This window comes from Alligator mississippiensis, chromosome 2 (assembly GCF_030867095.1).
Source record: "Alligator mississippiensis isolate rAllMis1 chromosome 2, rAllMis1, whole genome shotgun sequence".
NCBI lineage: Eukaryota > Metazoa > Chordata > Crocodylia > Alligatoridae > Alligator > Alligator mississippiensis.
In genome coordinates, this window is record NC_081825.1 from 98,445,358 (window position 1) to 98,468,063 (window position 22,706).

At 39.9% G+C, this 22,706-nt stretch overlaps 1 protein-coding gene across 1 annotated transcript in view; it reads left to right on the plus strand.

Moving 5' to 3' along the window:
• Window positions 1–22,706, plus strand: part of IQCM (IQ motif containing M) — a 198,119-nt gene that overhangs the window by 148,814 nt on the left and 26,599 nt on the right. Inside the window, exon 11 of the mRNA XM_019478174.2 lies at window positions 2,911–3,066. Within this exon, the coding sequence (XP_019333719.1) occupies window positions 2,911–3,066 (156 nt within the window). The remainder of the gene's footprint in view (window positions 1–2,910; window positions 3,067–22,706) is intronic.

A 22,706-nucleotide genomic window follows, 5' to 3' on the forward strand; every position in this document is an offset into this window, starting at 1 on the left:
AAAAATGAAAAGAAAATAATATGTCATTTAAAAAATATAGAAACTTAAGCTTGTCTGCTGATTTTTAGGACTGGTTAATGAATGCTTTGAGATTGGCAATTCTTAAATCTGCGACACTCCTCCACAAGGTGGAGGAGATCAGCAAGTAACTAGGGGTGAACAAGAGGGGCAGCTGTTCCTGGTGCCAAGGTAGCAAGAGTGACCAAATCACCCTCTATGCCTGCAGAGTCCACACCCTGGCAGCGTACTCATGCTGAGAACTCCAAAACAGTTCCTGGTTGCTGCTGATTTAAGAGCAACAGCTGGGGTGGGCAAAGCACACACAGTTGCAAACAGTTGCTCAGCTGGGACTGTTTAGTAGTTCCCCAAATGGGTAAGGCTGCTGTCTTCTCTTCAAATTCTTGAAACCTATGCACCCTGCCCCCATTCTTCAACTCATGGTCCAATCCACCTCCCCTACAGGTTTTGCTCCAGGTACCAACTCTGCTTGTTATGCCATTGAGAAAGAGAGAATTCAACAGTTCAGTGGATGGGGAAACTGGCTACAGAATAGGACCCAGAGAGTTCTCATGAACGGATCTGTGTTGTCCTGGCGCAAAGTGACCAGTGGTGTCCCTCAGGGGTCTGTGCCTGGACCGGTGCTTTTCAACATCTTTATCTATGATTTGGACGGGGGAGTGAAAAGCTTGCTGGCCAAGTTTGCGGACAACACCAAGTTAGGGGCAGTGTGGTCATGCCAGATGATAGGTTGCAGATACAGGCGGAGCTGGATAGGCTCAAGAGTTGAGCAGTCCAGAACCAGATGAAGCTTAACATTTCCAAGTGTAAGGTGCTCCTTCTGGGGCAAAACAACCCTCAACATACATACAGGCTGGGTGGTGACAGCTTGACTTACACCATGGCCAAAAGGGACCTAGGGGTAATGATTGACCATTGTATGAATATTAGCCATCAGTGTGAGGTGGTGGTAAGCAGGGCAAACAACACACTGGCATGCATCAGCCAATGCATCTCATGTAAAACTAAGGAAGTGATACTCCCGCTGTACTCAGCACTGGTCAGACCACAGTTGGAGTACTGCATCCAGTTCTGGGTGCTGCACTTCAATAAGGACATGCAAAAACTTGAGAGGGTCCAGAAAAGAGCCACCCGTATGATCAGGGACCTGCAAGGCAAGCCATATGAGGAAAGGCTAAGGGACCTGGGCCACTTTAGCCTAAAGAAGAGAAGGTTGAGAGGGGAGTTGATAGCAGCTTACTGCTATATCAGAGGCGTACATCAGGAGCTTGGTGAACAACTGTTCACTGGGGTACCTCCAGGGAAGACCAGGACCAATGGATATAAATTCCTGGAAGGCTGCTTCAGGCTTAATACCACGAAAAACTCCTCCACAGTCAGGGTGTCCAGACTGTGGAATAAACTCCCTCCAGAGGTGGTGCAGTCATCTACCCTGGAGGTTTTCAAGAGGAGACTAGATGGTCACCTCACTGAGGTCACCTAAACCCAGTTGTATTCCTGCCTAGAGCAGGGGAGCTGGACCCAATGATCTGCAAGGCCCCTTCCAGGCCCTAACAATCTATGAATATATGAGAGCGAGCCCTTGCATCCCGCTTCAGTGACTGACATTTCCAGTTTGGCCACTTGAATTGTCATGCCCTTGTCTCTGTCCTGGAGATGTTTTGTCTACGGTATAGGTGGCATTCTATGTTAAAATGCATTATACGCTGCACAGTCAATTTTCCACTCTGTCAAGGCTTGGCTGTAGTATGGGGAATGAGCTGGTAAATAGCTGGTGACGTGGCTCCTTAATACTCAGCTATTCAGTCACAGCATCAATTAAAAATACAGAGTATTTTTAAATTTTAAATTACACCATTGACCTAAAGTTCCTTAAGCGCCTTACATCATTGGAAAGTTAAGTGTAATGGCAACTTACTCTGCTGTATCTACCCTCCTCTAATCCTACTTACTTCTTTTCCCCCAACCTCCTTTAATTCAATAGTGCAAATCCCTCTCCATTTAAAGAGGCAAAACTTGTTGGACTAGTGAATTTAACCCTCTTTATTTAATTAAAAGTTAATATTGTAACCCATCCTTTTGTGAGTACAAAATCATCCTTTCTCACAGAAGTGCTCATGTCTGATCAGGTGGAAAGAAGTATTTGCATGAGAAAAAGTGACAGGCCAAAACCCTAGTATGTTAGAAGTTTTGTGATGTTACACTTCCATTTTGTTCTTGTCACATCATATCAGAAGCTGCTGGTGGATATCATTGATTTTAATTATTGAAATTGCAATGAAAATGACTGTTTGCTTCAAATTGAGTTGTTTTTTTTAGTCAGATGCTGTTGACAAATATTTCATTTTCCTAAATCCTTTATTGGGCTAAAATATGAGAGTAGTGCAGTTTAAGATAAATGGATGCTTAATATGGAGGCAGTGCTCTTTGAAGCAGCTGAAAAGAATTATGTAGCAATCTCCCATTGATTTTTCAACACCTTTGAAAATCTTAGAGATGAATATTACTGTACTGTGTTAAGCAACAGACTGGTTTAATTGTTAGACTAATGAGAAATGTAGGACTCTAACATTGTCACGAAGCCTGGTTTAGCAGGAAGAGCAACTTTAATTAAATCTTTAAATTGCCCACCTTCACCCTGATTCTGTAATCACAGTCACTAGCATAGAACACAGAGTTCACATGAAACCCTAAAGACTTAGCCTGCACAGGTGCAGGGTTTCAGTTTAAGGGTTGCAGCAAACTTTGTGAGCATAAGATGAAGGGAAATACAGCTGTACAGCTACCACTATTGTATATGGCAATTACATGTATGTATTAGAGGGAAGGATATGGCTCTATATTTGAAATGTATTTGTAAGGCATTGTAGTAATGCTGGCAATTTTTTCTAGGTTCTTCTCGTGTAAAAGGAATAAAGAGGCATCAAGCTGTTGAAGTGGCTTTTATGCTATGTCCTCCTTCAGGGGCAGGACTGAAGAGTGCAGTTACTGTTAAGTCAACGTGGGTGCAGCCTGTAGTGGATGGAAAAGAAGGATACAAATTTTTAGGTAATATTTTAAACTATTGCAGGATGCAAGTATAGTCAGATGGCTGAGCGATTTTTTTTTTTTTTTTTTTTTTAACCTCTTGCATTGGGTAAGAAAGGTTATATGCACAGGTTACCTGTATATCCATATAGAAATGAAATATATATGAAATTGAAGAATAAACATGTACTTCCTAAATTCTAAATTGTATGGAAGTGATTTCAAGATCCTGAGGTATAAGCAGCAATTTTAAGAGATCCCATTACTTAAAAAACCCTCAGCATAAGGTGAAGGAATTTTTCTGTAAATATTTTAAACTTTTCTTTTTAACCTTTCAAAAGGCCAGTCTTCAGTTACATAAGCCTAAAAATTCAGTGACAATGAAGTATTTGCACCTCCTAGAGGATCAGGCAGTAGAGAACCTCTGGAACTCCATGCCACTTGCATATCAATTATATAGTATCTCCTTACTTTGAGTGGAAGAAAGGGAGGGTCAATGGTCATATTGGAGTTATGGTAGCATTGTAGTTAGTGGTTGTTTGCACAGAACCACCTAAATCTAAGGGTACCACCACAGTGCCACTGCAAAGTCTACGGGCTCTGTGTATCTTAGTGCAAAAATCTATGGTTAGTGTAATGTGTTAAGGCCCAGCTGGGGATGATCCAGTTCCATATCCCAGCTAGTCATCAGGGTGAGTCATCCTCGGGGAAAGGCCCAGATGAACTGGGATGGGAGAACTGAACTCCTAAACCTGACTCCATACTCTGTACCTCTGTTTTGTGATCTTTCTGCCCATGCCTGATTGTCCTGTTCCTGCCTTGGACTTTCATTGGGTTGTCTAGACCATGACCTCATCTCAACCTTTGGTTTGATATCTCGGTCTCAGATGAACATATTTACACAAATCAAGACAGCTTAAATTTTAAGGCGTCCTTGCAATAATTAGATTCTTATGTGGAAAATGTATACATTTATTATAATTTTTGATATATAGAATCTAATTATTGAAGGGTCATCTTAAATTTGAACACCCTCCTCCACTGCTCCAGCTGGGAAAGCAGCAACAGAGGGACAGGTGATAGGAGAGCAGTTGGGGCAGGGGAGGTGAGGTGTGGAAGGCTCCTTTCCACTCTACTACTTGTCCCCCTTTTGACTGTTCCTCCACTTCCATGCCATTTCCCCACCCCCACCCTGCAGCTTCTGCCTCCCTGCCTGTCCCCACCTACAGTCTCTTCCTACCTTCAGCCTCTGCTCTCCTGCTACTTACTATCATTCACAGCTCCAGCCCCATTCTGGCCTGGGGCATGGACCACATGGTAGCTCTAGTCCTGGCTGGACAACACACCAGTGCTTGCAGTGGCAACAACTTCAGCCCTGGGATGCTGGAACTGCTACAACTGCTCTATGGCCAGGCTAGGGCCAGAACTATCATGTGCTCAATGCCCTGGGCTGGAAAGGGACTGAAGCTGTGACTGCTGGTAAGCAACTGGAAAGTGTGGGGGGGAGAGGTTATGGTGGCACAGGCAGTGGGGTCAGGTACTGGGAGGTAGAAGCTGCAGAGGGCAGGTGGTGGGAGCAGAGATAATGGGGGAGGCAGACAGAGGGAGGAGTAGCTGGCAGCTGGGAGGCAGGTAGAAGCTGCAGCCCTGACTCTAGTCCCAACTTGGACTCAGGGCCAGAGTCAGAGCTGCAGCAGCTGCCTCTACCCCACCTCTCCACCCTCTCCCTCTCTGGCTTGTACTCATTTCCAAGATGAGGGGCTTTTTTCTCTATATTCAATGAAGAAGAAAGCCTAGTTTTGGATTCAAGTAAATGTGGTCATTCCCAGTTTGACTTTGACTTACACATCAGTACACCCTCAATCTGCTGTGTTCAACTTGGATTGACTGCCTGTGACCCAGTGACTCCCAAAACAGTTTGATTCTGTAGCACTGATGGAGGAGTTGGTCCTGGAAGAAAATGAATGCAGCTGGTACATCTGTTACTTACTGTGACTGACCCCCTATGTAGGGATAGGAACATGCAAAAGAAAAATGTGAACCTTTGTTGCTGTCTAGAGAGGATAGTTACAACTTCAGAATGGAATTGCTGGTTTTCTGCAGTCTAGATAGGAAGACCCTTCTGGTCCCATTCACTTTGTACAGGGGAACAAACTTTAGCTGAGTGAGAATGCCTAAGGCTAAAATTTGAAATGGGAGGCAGTTCATGGTTCAGGCCTATTTCCTTTGCCACAGTGCACAACTGAGGCCTCTGCACACATTACAGTTAAAATGGGATTAGCCAGTTAATCACATCTTAAGTTGTTACCCAGGCACACATTGAGTCAATTAATGGTGTGATAAAACCAAGAATAAGCCACAAAGCTAATCCACAAAAAGTGGGTAAATAACTTTGTGGCTGGTTCCTATCATGCCATTAATTGAATTTGTGATCAGGTGCACCCCTATGGCTGGAAGCTCCATCAGCTGACCTGAGCTCCCAGCTGCAGGGGTGCATGGGGTGCCTCCACTAGGAGCACTGACAGCTAAAGGAGCTCCAGCACTCGGAACTTGCTACTTGCCAGTGCAGGAGGAGCCCAGGATCATAATCTCAGGCTCCCCTTGCACTGGAATAAGGTGTGATGGGATATGATGCACAATCCCACAATCACACCATCTGCCATGCATGTGTAGCATGGCAGGAAGCACGATTGTGTGGATCATGCATCAGATCCCATCACACCTTTACCTGCATGTCTAGTGGGAGCCTATGTGGCCAAATTATTGGAAATTTGCATGTTGAAAGTCTTGTTGCTCATTCCCATGCCCTTTATGTGAAACTTTTAATATTTTATTTAAGCCATGTTCCATGGCTTGGTGCTGCTTCAAATAAGAGCCATCTGAATTAAAAATAAGACGGTTGCTCTTGAGCTCTGACAATTTAATAATACACACATTCCTTCCTTAGAAGTACCTCATAGCAACAAAGTTCTACTGACTGCCAGTGTGGTGTAGATGTAATCCCATAATTTAGAAAAGAACTTTATCCCTCAACCAAATGTAAAGTTACAAGGTCTGCCTTCAAACTAATTTTGGTTTATTTTAAATCTGTTTTTTTTTTTACAAGTTATAAATTGTGATTGCAGTTGCAGTCTTTTAGTGAAAAGTCGTCAGAGGATTCTTTTTAGCTTAGAGATGCATAGAAACTTCTGTGACAAACAAACTCAAGAAACTTCCATATTTTTTATATGCCCACTATCATGACTTTTAGCAGACTTGAATTGTTGCTATGAAGTAATGCATGATCCTGTGGCTGGGCCAGATCCTCAGCTGTTGTAAATTGGCATAGCTCCCTGGAAGTCAGTAGATCTGTGCCAATTTATTGCAACTGTGTATTGGTTCCATTTTTGTTGGAATCATTAAACGTGTCAGAATATGGAATATTCCAGTGCTATGCATGGGTGGGTTGATTTTCCAGATAATGAATTTAGTTCCAAAATACTTACAGATCTGTGTTTTGTTAGTTGTTTGAATTTTCATTATAGTATAGACAAGAAAGTTGTAGCAGAAAGCAGGTCTTGAAATGAGATTATGTTGTATATGATAAACTCTACTTCTGGAAACCTTTATAGGTTGGGGGTTTTTTAAATGACCAATGTGCTATATCTTTTTGAGTTACAGTGGTTATTATACCCGTTGACAAGAGAAATGTAGCAGTTGCTTTGAAAAGAGATTAGTCTATTAAAAGAGGACTTTCTGTAGCTCAGTGACTCCTCTTCCTATAAACATTTTAGGAAAGATAGCCCTGGAAATTTATTGTGTGTTCCATCATTAATACTCATAACATCTGCTACAGGATCTAGACCCTCCCTTTTTACTTATTGATTCTGTTTCTGTGACTTCTGAAATGTGTTAAACTTTCAGCTCATAACTGAATAGCCGGGAATGCAATCACCAGCTAGGATGCCAGCAATTTGAACCCTTTGTTTCCAGTTGAGGCTCCATTCAAAGAAAATGACCCCTAAGGCTGTGCTTTTATTTAAATTCTAGCACTCAAGTTCATATATTCCCCTTCCCCTTGTTACTTGGAGCAAGCACAGCTTGCAAGGAAGAAACTGTGCTACCTGCATCTGCTTCCAAGTGGGCTGCAGGGTTCAGCCTACAGATTGCAGGAAATAGAACATTTGGCTGCTGACCAGGGGATGAGCAGGACCTGGGCCTTATTAACAGCAAGCCAGGTCTGGTGACTGGAAGGGGGAGACCCTCAGTATAGAAAGAGCTCTATAGGCAGGTTGCACAGGAGGAGACAAATTCTGTGTTTGGGTTCTGTTGTTGTTTGGGGTTTTCATTATACTGGATGAATGAGAGCAAGTCTGAGGAGAGGCTTGGAGACCACAGGCAGTGCCTAGGGGTGTGTTGCTAGCATTGCTGGAGGACCATGCTACCAAGTCCATAACAAATAGATTGTGGACACAGGCCCAGACCCTACAGAAAGCAGGAGGCGGCTTGAAGCCCCAAAGACTGAAGGTGCAATCCCATAACTTGGGAGGGTGAGACAGGGGCCTAGGAGCCTATAGTCCTGGGACAGTGAACCTTGGGTGGAGAGGTCCAGCCAGAGTAAAATTGGTGAAGGCCAGGGGGCTTCAATCCAGACAATGTTTTAAGACTTGGAGTGACCTCTAGTGGCAGTCCCCCCATCTGTTTATAATGTCAAGGGCTAAGGACAGAAGTTGCACATAAACTGGTTTAAATCAGAAACTGGTTTAAAACTAACAAGACAGAAGTTCAGTGCATATAAAGCAGTGTCAAAATGGCTGAAACTGATTTAAGATAAATGTGGTTGAATGTAAGTATCAGACTTAAGTGATTTGGTTCAAACTAGTTTATGAAATTTCTGTCCCAGACTCCTTCCTGGTTCAAATTAAATCACAGTCCCCCAACATCCAAGAATGCTTTGCAGTCCTGGGCTGGGCTGTGTTGTCTGCTCCAGTAGAGATGGGTCCCGCCCCACTTCAGGCAAACCCTGGCTGGTGTCTGGGGCTAGGGAGGGGAGTTGGGGAGTTAAACCTCCCTTCCCCTGAGTACAGAGCTGCCCTGCCCTGCTAAAAACTTACTGCCGGCTGTGACTGTGGACTACATATCCCAGAGGCACCTGGAAGCAAGAAGAGGAAGTGATGAGCAATCCTTCAGAGTCCTGCTACTGTGATTCTGGCCTGCAAATCCCAGAGACCTTTGAGGCAGCAGGAAGAGGAAGAGGAAGTGAACACACAGCCCCTGCTGGCTACATGCCAGAGAGCCATGCTCTAGCGCACCTCTAGTTTCTGACCTGAGCCACTGCAAATATGTGGCTTCATTTCCTGAATCAAAAGTGAATGTGTGTCCAGTTGTTTCTCAGTATAATATCTGCATTTTAGACTAACTTGCAAGGCTGAATAGGTTAAACCTTGGGCTTTTTGACTGTCTGTATTTAGCCAAGGTGTGGCAGGTGGTACCCTGGGACATCAGAGGGAGCAAGTAAGACAGGATCCAGGTGGCTGTTACATCTCAGCTGTGTGTTCTTGGGAACCCTGGCACAGGATGCAGTCTGTCTGACTCACCCCCCCTCCCCTTCTCTACATAAATGAAACTGATTACGATGCAGTGAGAGACACATCTAAGACCCTCCAGATAAGGGTGACAAGAGTGAAACAACTGCCCTAGGTCTCATTTGCATCCGAGATGGAACCAGAATGACCATTCATTTACATGAGAGATGGAGAACAGAAAGCCTGAAGCAGAGACTGCAGTGAATTCTGGGACCAGAGAAGCAGGGGAGCACTGCATGATGGGGAATCTGTGCTCCAAATGTTAATCAACCCATGTTCACACACACCCAGCTCAGCATTTATCAGACCAGTTCTAATCTGGATTTACTAAGGACATCCCCCTCCCCCCTCCCCTAGACACACACACACACCTCTAAGTTTAATAGGCATCTCAGGCCGTACATTCCCCGGTCCCACTATGGGAGGCCTATTTAAACTTGATTGACTAAAACTCGGTTGCCGGGTTAGGGAATGCTGAGGCGAAAGACTGAGTCAGAGGGGGTATGGGCAACATTTGAACAATGGTTAAGGGTTCATCACAGCGTCCAGCCCTAATCACAGGTGTTGTCATACTTTTCCCGAGACGACTGGTGGGAGTCCTCTCCACAAAAGGTTATGAGCACCCCAATAATTGTCTTAAGTCTGTTAAAAGACTATAGTAAGATCTGGAAAAGTCATGCTAAGCTGAGGCTTGTGCACAACAAGTAAAAATCCAAAATCCTGATGCTGCAAGCTATCTATTGTTTCTGAAGAAACCATGAGATATCCCATCAGTATATCTGCTATCCATAGGAATTTCAAGCTGGCTCCCAAGTATCTGGTAACTCCCTAATCTTATGTGTTTCCTGATTATCAATCAGTTTCTTGAGATGTTCCAAACCAGATAACCCCTTGTCAATAGAAAAGACAATGATTTACACAATTGAGGATGCTTCGAAACAGCTGAACTGAGGGTATAAAAATCTGTAAAAAGTGTGGGTGCTTCAGGAAAGAAAGAAAAGAAAACTCTTGTGCTGACACCATCCCCTGTAATTCTTGGGATGCTGGAAGAACAGATCATCTCTCTTCAAGGACTGTGCCTGTCAGTTTTGCAGCCCAAGTACCTTGGACTGGTGAGATCCCAGCGCTCTCTCTCTCTCTTTTCTCTCTAGGCATAAATTTCTGAACCTGAACTGTATTAGTTAAGCTTGAGCTAAGTTTCCCCAAATACTTAGTGAAACCAGGGTAATATTGTAATTGCTTGTGTTTTTCCTTTGCATGTCTATTACTGTTAGTACCATTATATATTTCATATGCTTAGCAATAAATAACTTTTAGTCAAACTGGTAGTAACTGGGTACATTTTTCCTTCTCTGCTTCTCTTTCCTTCTGTGCTCTGCAGCAACGCTTCTTTTACCTAAGCTAAAGATCCCTGTGAAGCCCCAAAATACTGTGGGGTCTGCTCATCCAGAGGCCAAAAATTGGGATGTGCTGAGTTTGAAACACATAAGGGGATCAGCTTGCACAGGCTGATTGTCCCAGTTTGACTCAGACGTGCCCTTATGAACTGAATGCTGGCCCATGAGGGTGTCAGCTGGACACCCGGCCGGATTCAGAGGGATTCTGTTCACCTGTGTGCTTGTCTGACTACAGTTTATTGTTGCTCTGATGAACTGATTCTTGGCATATGAGGGTGTCAGCCTGTCCATGCTGATCAGCCTGACCAGGTCAGGCGTGTCACGTTAATCAGTGTGTGTTTGTGTGTATGACTGATTTGGTGACTGGAGGAAACCAGTCCCATTGAAACTGAGTCCTGCAAGATAGCTCCATTGGGGGTGAGGGCTTATAGAAGGGAGAGATACAGCTCCATATAGTAACACAAGCAGCACATTGACAGAATTACCAAGACCCTAGAAACTATCCCTAATAAATGAGCACACCCCAAAGTAATGGGCAAATCTGGTAACATGGCTTCTGGGGGAGATTTTGGCCCCCTCAGGCCTGACTTGCTACATGTATATACATATATAATGCAGATTCTTGTGCAGCATCCTTTGCATTTGTAATTTAGTATTAAAATAGTAAATGTTCATGTGATTTAAACAAATAGAAATTAAGTTTGTAAATAGTCTCAGAGTATGCTAGCTACTGTTCATCTCATTGTTATGCAGGTCATGTTTATGGGAGACCGTTACATAAAGCTTCTACATTATGGATATTACTCTCCTATTTCCAATAGGTATTGAATTAAGAGCTTCTTTACTGAGAGCCATTTTTTGATTTTTTTAAATTGAAACATTGCAGAAAACACACAGTTCCAGTTTTAAAAATGACCACATAAAATAGCCTTTTCTTTGACAGCTGATTTTTTCATTATTTATGCAGTTATAGCTAATCACCTTACTACCTAAAGAGTCTGATAAATCTCCTATAGTTCCCCTTATCATTAATTAAATTGATAATTAACTTTTGATTTTAGAATTTCTGTCACTGTTGATGTGCAAGCCAGAAGAACCAATCCCAAGTTAATTTCTCAAGACTGGCAATTATTTATTTTCATAAGTAATTCATAAAACATTTACTTCTTAGTTTTAAACTAGACAAATATGATGTTAAAATCACTAAGACACTAAAAAAAAGATGAAACTTAACAATGCCATTCTTAGAACCAGTTTTCAAGTTAGAGATGCATGCAAACTCCTGAGGCTTTTTTCTGGGATTTAAGGGGTGGAGGGTGAGTTTTCAATTATTTGTTAGGACAACACAGGAGACAAATTTGACTAGCCATTAGAATGACGAGTTATATTTTCAAGATCAATTTTTGTGACTCCTAATTAATACATTTTAAAGATCTTATATTAAAAAAGAAGAGTTTATTCAATTGAATTTATTCATACTCATAATTGCCCTTTTTTGAAAGTGAAGACTCGTTTGGTGAGAAAATGCATAAGAAACAAAAATATGGTATTGTTTTCATTGACTTTTGTTTTTGACATATATTTCTGGGAACTGGGATGCTAATTTGATCTGGTTCCTATATTTCATGATGTGTTTTCCTTTATCCCCTTCTAAGGTTTAAAGGGATTTAATGATATAAAAGGATTCCATATGAAATAAATGAGGAGAATTTGTTGTAACTACCAACCCCTATGGGTGTCTCCTTTTCAATACATAATTTTTCCTTAATTGTGAAGTTTTACCGGACAGGAAAAGGAAGACAAGAAAACCTAGCCTTTTTACTATTAAATTCTCATGTCACTCTGGCCAAGTCATTCAAGCACTTCAATTCTGTAAGTCTCAGTTTCCACATTAGTAAAAGTGGATTTGAGTTTCTGATTTTCCTTTGAAAAGCCTTCAAAATCTGTGGATGAAAGGAGGTATATTGCATATAATAATTAGTAATATTGATCTATTAATAAATTCCTTTGTTGCTTAGCATTTTATATAATAGTAAATGGTAAAGTGCCCTCTTCTCCAAAAGTTTTGTTGAACAATGTTATGGTGTATTTTTTTTAAGTAAGAAGAGTGTATTAAAGTTTTCCTTTGTTTCTGGTAAAATCCTTGTACCATTGGTATGTATACTTGCAGAGAAGTGAGGTATAGAATTGGGAAACATAACCAAACAAAGAGGCAATTGTCATGAGGCAAAATTCTTAGAATAACTCAAAATATGTTTTTCAAGAAAAAAAATACATATAAATAAATGGAAATATGGAGGAAAGGGATAAGCAAGATTGTGTAGGATGGAGATCTTTGCAAATTAATGTAAACCTTCTTGCCAAACCCCTCTCAAGTTGGTAGAAATCTTTTTCATTGACTTCAGTAATGTTCAATTCAGGCCCAAAGAGAAAATTTTGACTCTTTCAGAAAAATGTTCCAAAGAGGAGGAAATCCTTGCTAAGGGTGATTTAATAGCAGCATTCAGAAGTGAAAGCGATTCCACCAAAGATCAGGAGATCACCCCAGCATTTTCTTTATCTTGGTGATTAAGTTGTAATAAAGGGTCCAGGAAGACCCTGTGACTATGTTTTGTTACTGGCTAAAGGTACTATGCTATACACTATACTGCAATTGCAGTGAAATCTATAAAATCCAAAGGAAAAGAGGAAATGGTGCAGACTGAACAGAAGGGACAAAATGGGAGGTTTAAGCACTTAGTGTATGTGCAGACATTACACTTAAATTGTCCTAAACCAGGTTAGGTGGATCTAAGTGCTGAAATGTACATACATTTAGGAAGGTTAGATTAGGCAAAAAATGACTGAGGTGGCACACTAAGGAAGCTAGCTTTTCCTAAAACTCCAACCCTAACCAGGCTATTTTTAGCCTTCTGACCTGCCCCTAGATGGGGACAACCCCTACCCCCACAGATGTACCAGCCCCCGCGCCCCAATCATTCTGCCAAGCCTCTTTGTGGTCCTCCTGATTTATGCCATCCCTCCTCCCACCCCAACTTACTTAGACAATGTTCCTGGCACAGCTTCTAGCATTGATGAACATATGCACAACTGGGACCCAATCTATGATTAAAGTAAGCCGTGTGATCATACACTGGGTCCTGAGAACATCTGCACCTATCCTTACAAAGTGACAGATCAACGCTAACAATTCTCTGTAATACATACAGAAGAGGGAATATTGTTTAAATGCATATATGTAAAGCACATTATCTCTTTATTTTACCTTTGATATTAGCATCCTGATTACCTTGCTATTTGTTAATATGATTTAGTTTACGTGGTGTAGCCCCAGAACTTAAAAGAGGAGATATTAAAGAGCTATTATGGAAAGTTCTACATATAGTGACCGTTTGGAATAAAAGCTTCTAATGGCTTTCAAACAGTCCCCTAATCTCTGCAAGATGTTGTGAAGAGCAAAATTACAGCAGCATGTGGTCTTTACCATCTATGACTGTTGTGACTCAAAGATACTTTTGATCATTTAAAAGAAACTTCTACATTCAAAAAACACAAGAACCAGCAGAATTTCCACAACATACCATCTTCTCATTTACATCACACCAGGGTCAATTTGCAGTACATTTCATACAAGAATAAATATACTGTTCTCATGATTGTTAAGATGTGTGTGCATCTAGTTCTGCATACCCCATGCTGAAAATATACCCCCCAGTGTCAGATCCCAACTGTGATTAACAATATGTGAGTTGTTGGCTAAACCAGCAATGTCTACTGTATGCTTTTATTTTTTTCGAGTACTTCTGTAACATGCTGCTAACACAGCTTTGTAGGTTTTAACATTTTCCTTAAAAAGTGTATTAAAAAAATCTAAAAGCTAGGATAACCAAGGAAAGTTTAAGATCTGTAGATCTGGGCCTTTGCTTTTGAAGTTCTTTCGTGGAAAGCAGTAGAAAGAACAAGATGTTCATGTTACAGAGAAAGATCTTAAAAGGCATTGGATATTCTGAAAACAATAGTTACATTTTGCAAAACATTTTGGGGTCTTGAAATTTGTTTCTATACCTCATGGAGACCAAATTAAGTCTTTAGGAAAAATGGTCCAAAATCAATCAGATAAAATTCAACAAGGATGGATTTGGGATGGAATAACTGGATACCCCAGTCTGCATTTGTGTATGATTAGCTAGGCTGCGGTACTGCAGAGAAGGACCTGGAGTTACAACAAACCATCAGCTGAATATGACCCAACAGTATGCTCTTTTTGCAAAAAAAGACAACAGCAAACTGGGTTATATTAACAAGAGTTTCTATTGAAAATCAAGGAAAGAGGTTCTTTTGCTCTGTTCAGCACTAGCGAGGCCTCACCTCAAATACTGTGTCTAGTTTTGGACTCCAAACTTCAAGAAAGATGTGGATAGATTAGAAGGAGTTCTGAAGATGGTGACAGAAGTGATTAGAGGCCTGGGAAGCATGATTTATGAGGAAAGACTAATATAACAAGTGTTATTTTGTATGGCGAAGAGAAGGCTAAGGGGAAATTTGATAGGAGTCTTCAAATATCTGAACTGCAACTAGAAACAGAAGGGAGATAAACTTTACTCAGTGGCTGTATGTCAGGAGCCAGTCTCAAACACTAGCCTAGGGGGGTTCCCAGAGACAAGTACTAGTACCACCATCCACCAGGCCATGGTTTATATAGTTGAAAAGGAAACAGTGGGAAAGGAGACTTCCAACCTCTGACCCCTGATTGGCTGGGGTTTCCAGATGGGGATTGGTCCTTTTGGGCTATTAAACCCTGCACAGGAAGCTGTCTGAGCAACAGGGTTCTTGCTACCTCCAGACGGCTCTGTTGCCTCCTGCATTCCTGTCTCCTGACCCTTGGCTTGATGCACTGTTGCCAACCCAGCCCAGACTCAGATGATTGCCTCTGAGTAGTGACTTGCTCCACCTCAGACTCAGGCTTGAGGTATTAACTCTGTCCTCTGTCTTTGCATGACCTCCTTGTTCTGTTTTAGTCTCCAGTATCCTGACTCCATCCTACCTGTCTTGAACCCTCTGACTTCTGCACTGCCCTAACCACAGGTCAGGACCACCCATGCCCTAGTTGTAACACTATAGGGGACAGGGCTAGGAGAAATGGCCTCAAATTGAAGCAAAGGAAATTTAGATTTGAGATTGGGAAGACCTTTATGATTATTTAGGCAGTCAACCATTGGAAAAGGCTACCTATAGAAGCTATGGAATCTCCATCCTTGGAAATTTTCAAGTGCAGGTTAAACAGTTGACTAGAAAGGTTTACTCAGAGATGATCCAGGCTAAGGCAGGGAGTTGGACTAGGTGACCTCATGAGCATGTTTTCAGCTCTATTTTCCTATGATCCTATGATCCTATGAAGGTGCCATAGTCAGCAGATCAAGAATTAGGGTACTTCTGTGGGAGATCCAGGTATTCCCATCAATTTCTACAGTTGGTCTGTCAGTACCTCTTAGACCTAATTCTATGAAGTGGAACAGTTCCAGTGAAAGAATGAGTTTATAATCTGGTGATTAAGGCACTTGCCAGGGATGTGGCCAAACTAGCCTTTTCACTCTTTCCTGAATTAGGTGAAGTAGAATGAACAGAATTTAAACCTTTGTGTCCTAGAAGAGCAACCTGGTTATTCTGGGATGGCTCCCTTACCTGCTCTAGTTCTGTCCATAAATTCCAACTTAGACCCAAGAAACTTTCACAATAAAATATAGTTGTATTGAAAGCAATTTTTTAAATTAAATAGTTGAATTAATTAGCATTTTCTGATGAAAAAAGATTTCACTGAGTAATTTCTGACCAACTCTGAGGCAAATAGATATAGACTTAAGATGTAGGCTTCCCTCATATATCGTTCTTATTCAAGAATGTGAGATAAAAAGATATATGTAGGCTGGTCATTGGAATATCTGAGAAGACACTGGCTAGAGTGCAAGCTGCAGCATGCAGAAGAGGCTCTTGTGTGTGAGCTGTTGTTCTTGCCATATTTCTATTATAGGTAGAAGTATTTTAATAGAACCACAGAAAAGTAGAGCTGGAAGGGACCTTAAGAGGTCAACTAGACTAAACCAGTCCTTAAGACAGGAGCATCTATATCTAACCATTCTATATATGCTTTTGTCTAATCAATTGAAACCATACCCATCTTGCAGAAGAGGGGTTTGCTAGCTATCAGTGTTCCTGATATTGAAAAGATCATGTCTGTGCTTCACAGAGATCATACCTTTTGTTCTATGACCTGTGCTAGCTACCCAGTTAATTCTAGGTGAGGCTTTGATCAAAAATTCCCTAAGTAATTCAGATCCTGGCTGGTTGAAATACCACCTTTTTCCAGCTTGTTCCTGCAATAGTTATAGTTATCTGATGTGATTAACTGTTGTTTTTTTTTTCTTTACATAGCTCAAGGAAAAGAATATGTGAATATGGTTACTAATCTGTGGTTTGAGTCCATTCATCTGATTAAATAATCTGCAACAATTAATTTCTTTGACAGATTTCTGTTTTGCTAGGTTTGCTTGAAAAGATCAAAGACTTTTAGTCCCTGATTATTCAGATTTAAATATTTGAAATGCAAAATACAAAATCAGATCCCCAGTGCATGATTATGACATTGTACAAGTTCATGGTTCTACTTCTATTTCATGATTTGATGAATAGAACTCCAATGAATGATATAATATTGGCTTTTTTGCTAGTAACTAAATTTTAATCACATAAAAGTCCACTCAAGAAGAGCATAGATGCTCTCAAACAAAGATCATGTAAAAACTCCCATAAATAGTGGCAGGACGAGATGATGCATTCATGATTTCTAATCTTGACTTGAGTATGTAAAGTCCTCAAAATTAGCTTTTAGGACTTTCTTCTAAAATGTTCACAAATGGATGCTAAACTAAATTGGAATTCATGTACATTCCAACTATAATTTAAATGTAAATGTTGTATGACTATTTCATAAGTGTCATTGTTTGCATTTGGAAAATAAAAAAAGAAGGATAGTATATCTAAGTCAGAGACAGTTAAAAATGAGTTGTGCTGCATGGGTAGCAAAGAGCATCGTATTATTTTTGCTATTGCAAAATTCTTTCCACATCTCTTTTTTTTGTGAAAAATGCAGTTTTAGTAGTGCAGAAAAAATTGTAAATACATGACCATCTTGCTGATATTTCAGGGTTTTTTCCCAAATAATTAAAAAAATTAAGCAAGCATTTTCAGTGCTTTCTGAATGAAATAATTCAATTTTGCTTTGTGGTGCTTTGTTTAAGATTCTTCCTTTTTGTGTTTAAAAAAAACCCCTGAATTGTTTTGATCAAGTGGAAAGTATTTTTGAATACTCAGTTTGTTGAAAAGTTTGGTATTTTTAAACAATATATATTTCTAAATTTTAAAGTCATCAACAAGCAGAGAATAATCACTATTATTTATTGTTTGATCATTATTTGTGTGCTAACTGCTGTGTAAATATGGAACAAATGAACAAATCTTACTCAAGGACAGAGTCTATATAAATAGTTTTACCAGTAGCCATTATATTATTTTAGAATTTAAATTTATATTTAGAATTAGAAAAAAATGATCAATGAGATTTGGAAAGAAAATTACCTTTTGCATTCCTGACTTTCCAATATCAAAATTTGAGAGTATGATTCTCAAACTTCAGCCCTAAGTAAATGTATACATGAGTTACTTCAAGCTTTCTTGGGATTTCTATTATAAACTTAAAGAATTGCAAGTAGCCCCACTGTAATATATCTGCTTTAAATTCATATCTTGTTTTGGGGGATTTACTGTTTTGAAAAATATTTAATAACTTTATAGCAGAACAGAAAATACTTTTTGCCAACTCTAAGTGCTATGGACATAATTCATGTTCCTGCTGTTACATGCAGAAACTTGTGCCAGGAAAAAAAAAAAAAAGACAAAAAAATGTCTGAAAAGCTACCAGAAGCCTGAAATATAGAAAATACCTGTCTTCAAGAATTTGAACTGAAATTCATCTATTGAACATGAAAATTAATTAAAATGTCCTATTTATTAACTATACTTACTAATTCTTCTATTCATTAAAATAGTTGCAAGTTGCATGTTTTGGTCACAGACCTTGTACAATACATGCCATTAGAAAGCCATACTAAATGAGTAATTCCTAATTCATAAATGTGAATGATAAAATGGATGCCAGTAGAGAAATATAGAATACTCTGAGGATTTATATGAAAAGTCTCCAAACAATGGAAATGTTAGCAAGGTACTAATTTGCTATTCACAGAAACATTGGTTAAGGACTGGGTGATGACATTTTAAAGCCATATAAGTGACCTAATAACTAAAATCTATTTTTCAATGTTTTTAGGCACATAGAAAGCTAAATTTTACTGAAAGTCAGAGGTCTCTCTGTTCATAAAGACCAATTTTTGAAAGGTATTTATGTACAACAGATGCAGACTGGTGCCTGGCAGAATTTTCAAAACATTTTGATGTCTAATTTGGATTTCAATTGGCATGGGGCATAAATTATTTTGAAAATCCCATTTGGGACCTATCTGTATCTTTAAATGCCTAAATACTTTTTCAAATGTGTCTGTAAATGCCTAAGGCTGTCTATATTGATCATTAGGGACAAACTTGAGGTTGATCCTAAGCGCATTCCTACTGTCTATTTGTAAATCCCTGGTAGCAGCCCAATCTGAATCAATTTCATGGTATAACATTCTGCTGAATTTGGGGATGCAGATCTCCAGCACAGGAGGTCTGCAAGCAGAAATCTTACAGTCCCTCTTTCAGAATTCTGCTCTATTTTCTTCCTCTTCTACCCATAGGTAGAGACAAGCCTAGAAGGAGAGATGAGACTGATTCCTAGAAGAGCTTTGTTTCACATACAGGCAGCACAACATAAACTATTTCAGACTATACCATATGATATAGGCAGGGAAAAACAGATCATGCATCTCAGGCTAGTTGAAGGTGATTTTCAAGGATAGCCCCAAAGTTCAGTACAGACATATGCAAATTGCTTTTGAAAATGGCTCTTCGGCTCCTAAATCACTTCAACAGTGTTGAAAATTTTAGCCTAGTTTAGTTTTCAGCTCTTTATTATTTTGATATGGTTTAATGCATTTTATACTTGTATGAAAAACACCAAATTTAACAGAAAAACAAAAAACCTCTATGAGATTTAAGTGTGATGGTTTGTGATATAAACATGTTTACTTAGTTAAATTAATAATATTTACTTAGTCATATTTAATTTATTTATCAATGACTTAGAAAAGATACTCAGCCCTGAAAAGATACTCAAGTCCAGCCCTGGGGGCAACTAAAATATTGACTTCAAGTAAGATCAGGAGACCATGAGGAAGCATGACAGTCTCAAAGGAATCATTACAGTCTGTTATATGTAGAGCAGATGTGCACTGTGTACAATATTAACAACTTAAACTATGGAATTCCCCCAGTTCAGGGCTGTATTTGCTGTTCTGTTATTAATGAGACAAACCTGGTCCTAAAATCCAGTCCCTCAGAACACAAAGGCCCATCCACACAGATCAGATTGCAATATTGGGGTTAGACAGGGTAATATTTAAAATGACATATCCAAAAGATAGGAAGCTCTTTAATGAAAACGCTTCTTTAAAAAAATCCCTATACCTAGACATGCTGTTTTAGTGTTCTTGTGACAGTATTTAGTTATAATTTTCACAGAAGCAAGACTAGTGGGGGTTTTTTTCTTTCTCTGGGAAAACTCTTTCTTGATTAATGAACCAAAAGAATAGCATCATGCTTGTAGTCAAGTCAAGAAATTCAATAATGTCAAATCTGTGATTCATACTTGTAGTCCTTGAAATAGGAAAACAACTGACAAGATTGATTTCCAACACTATACCAATGCATTATGTTGTATGAAATTGTAAATCCTTTAAGCTTTATTTTCCTGGCCTTTGAAACCTATTTACTTTCTGTTAGTATAAGATTGCTTATATTCAGCTTGTCTAATCTAACTAATCAGCATATTAGTTTTTCTTCATAAGCTTATAGTGGTATTTCTATAACATTTACGACTGAAAGATAAGTTCTGAACACACACCATTTTTATGCTTTAAAATTAATGAGAGATGTCTAGGTGCTTTTGAAACTTCTACAAAGTGCCTATTTGAAGCTTAGGCACCTAAACATTCCTTTAAAAAAAGGCGGGGGGGGGAGGATTTAGGCATCTAGGTACTGCTGGAAGGTATACCCTGGTGCTCTGGCTTGGGCTAGAGCTTTAGTTCTATGCCAAGAAGGGCACGTCTATATCTGCAATTAATGCTATTTGGCTTTACTGCACAGTAGCCTAATTTACTGTGCAGTAAGCACCTGCACATGTAGATGGTGATGCTTTACTGCACAGTAAATTAGTCTACTGTGCAGTAAAGCATCTCATGTAGACATGGCTAAAGAGTCCCAAAAAATTAATCATCGCTACTGTTTCCTTACTTAGTCCATTCATTTTTCTTGGAATTTTTCCAAGTAAAGACCCAAAAATATAACAAAATTGGGGGTAATAATACTGTTTCCTGTTGAGATGTATGGATGAAAAGCTCCATATAAGAGCTAGATATTGTTATGTATTACTGGCTTGAGTTGTAAGGTCTATAGCATCATGGATTCAGATTTGTAACTCTTTCATTTGTTTCTGCCTCTTGACCTTCCCCATTATTCTGGTCTGCTTAGGTCCCAAAACCATCTCTAGGGTCACTGTGCACCTAAAAGGATTTCTAAGATCAAAGAATGAGAAGCAGAGCATTGACTATGTTCTCCCAGGATTCTTGAGACTGGTTAGTCAGCCTATGTGGAAAATTCTCTTCATAGGACTGTGAATACTCCTTATTGTATGTATGTGAAGAGAACAGGGTTGTAAAAAACTTTACTGGTGTTGATATCTACTTCTAAGTCACTGAGATCTGAAACCATGGGTATAGAATATATGATAGGAGAAGATTCCTTCACACCTGTAGGGGGTAAGTAATTCAAAGCACTGAAAAATTTAAACCCAGCTATGTTCCATTTTCCTATTTTAACAATAAAAATAGCTATCTTTGGTCTCCCCAGTGCACCCATTACTGTATTAAATAGGCTCTAGGAGTTCTGCCTAAAGAATTACTGCAAGATTTTATTTAATTTTCTTCAAAAATACTTGTAGTAGCTTTGTATTGCTGCTATTTCCCTTCTGGAAAATAATTTATTCCCTTATTTGCATCCATGCACCCTGTATTTTGGTAACCAGTTATAACTAAATGAAAGAGAAAAAAAAGTACCATGTTTAATTTGTACATTTCACATCTAGAGGGATCTGGCAACTATTACTGAACATGCTTTGCTCAAATCTGTGTTAATGTAACTGATATATCTGAACTTTAGAACAGTGCTGCTTTTGAAATTATGGAAATTTCTTATAAAAAGCATTTTTCAAAAGGCTGATATAATAGAACCCAAGTTGTTAGTTCATAACTCGTGTCAAGTTACAATTTTTTCATGAGCAGATTCCACTTTTGAATAAGTCTTAATCAGTTTATCTATTATTCACTGCCATTATGCTGGCACTGAAGAAGACTGGTACAGTTTGAAAGCTGTAAAATGCACCCCTTACATCTACTGCACTTAAAGTCATTGGAAGAGCTGAATTCAAATTAAATGGCTTGTGTCCTTAGGAGCTATCATATCCTGAAAAGTAGCTGCCCTGAACATGGAACTACATATCGTTCTTGATTTTTCTTACAAATGCAGGTTTTATTGGAAACCCACTTGATCATGGTCAGACAAATTACTTCTGTTTTTAACATTCAGGCTAAGTACAGACAATCAAAAAGCCTGAGGCTGAATCAATTCAGTCTTTGCAGGTTAGTCTAAACTGCAGAGATTAAACTGAGAAACAACTGGACACACATTCACTTTTGATTCAGGAAATGAAGCCACATACCTGCAGTGGCTCAGGCCAGAAACTAGAGGTGCGCTAGAGCATGGCTCTCTGGCACATAGCCAGGATAGGCTGCGTGTTTGGTTCCTCTTCCTGCTACCCCCAAGGTCTCTGAGATTTGCAGTCCAGAAATACAGCAGCAGGACCCTGAAGAGTTGCTCATCACTTTTTCTTCCTGCTTCCAGGTGCCTCTGGGATTCATAGGCCACAGTTGCAGCCAGCAGTAAGTTTTTATCAGGTCAGGGCAGCTCTGTACTCAAGGAAGGATGGTGGGGGGAAAAGAAGTTTAACCCCTCTCCCTGGCTCCAGACCCCAACCAGGGCTTTGTGGGGGAGTTCTTTCTTCCTCCTCCCCCCCCCCAAACCCTTCTCTGCTGGAGCATACAGCACACCCCAGCCCAGGGCTGGAAAGCATGCTAGGATGCTGGGGGACTGATTTAACACAAACCAGGAAAGGCTCTGGGACAGAAGTTTCATAAAACAATTTGACCCAAATCAGTTAAGTTGATACTACATTCAACCTGTTTTATCTTAAACTAGCTTCAGCCATTTTGAAACTGGTTTATGTGATTTCATAGATTTCATAGACATTAGGGCTGGAAGGGGCCTCGGAAGATCATAGAGTCCAGCCCCCTGCCCAAAGGGCAGGAAGTCAGCTGGGGTCATAGGATCCTAGCAAGATAAGCATCCAATTTACTCTTGAAGGTGTTCAGTGTAG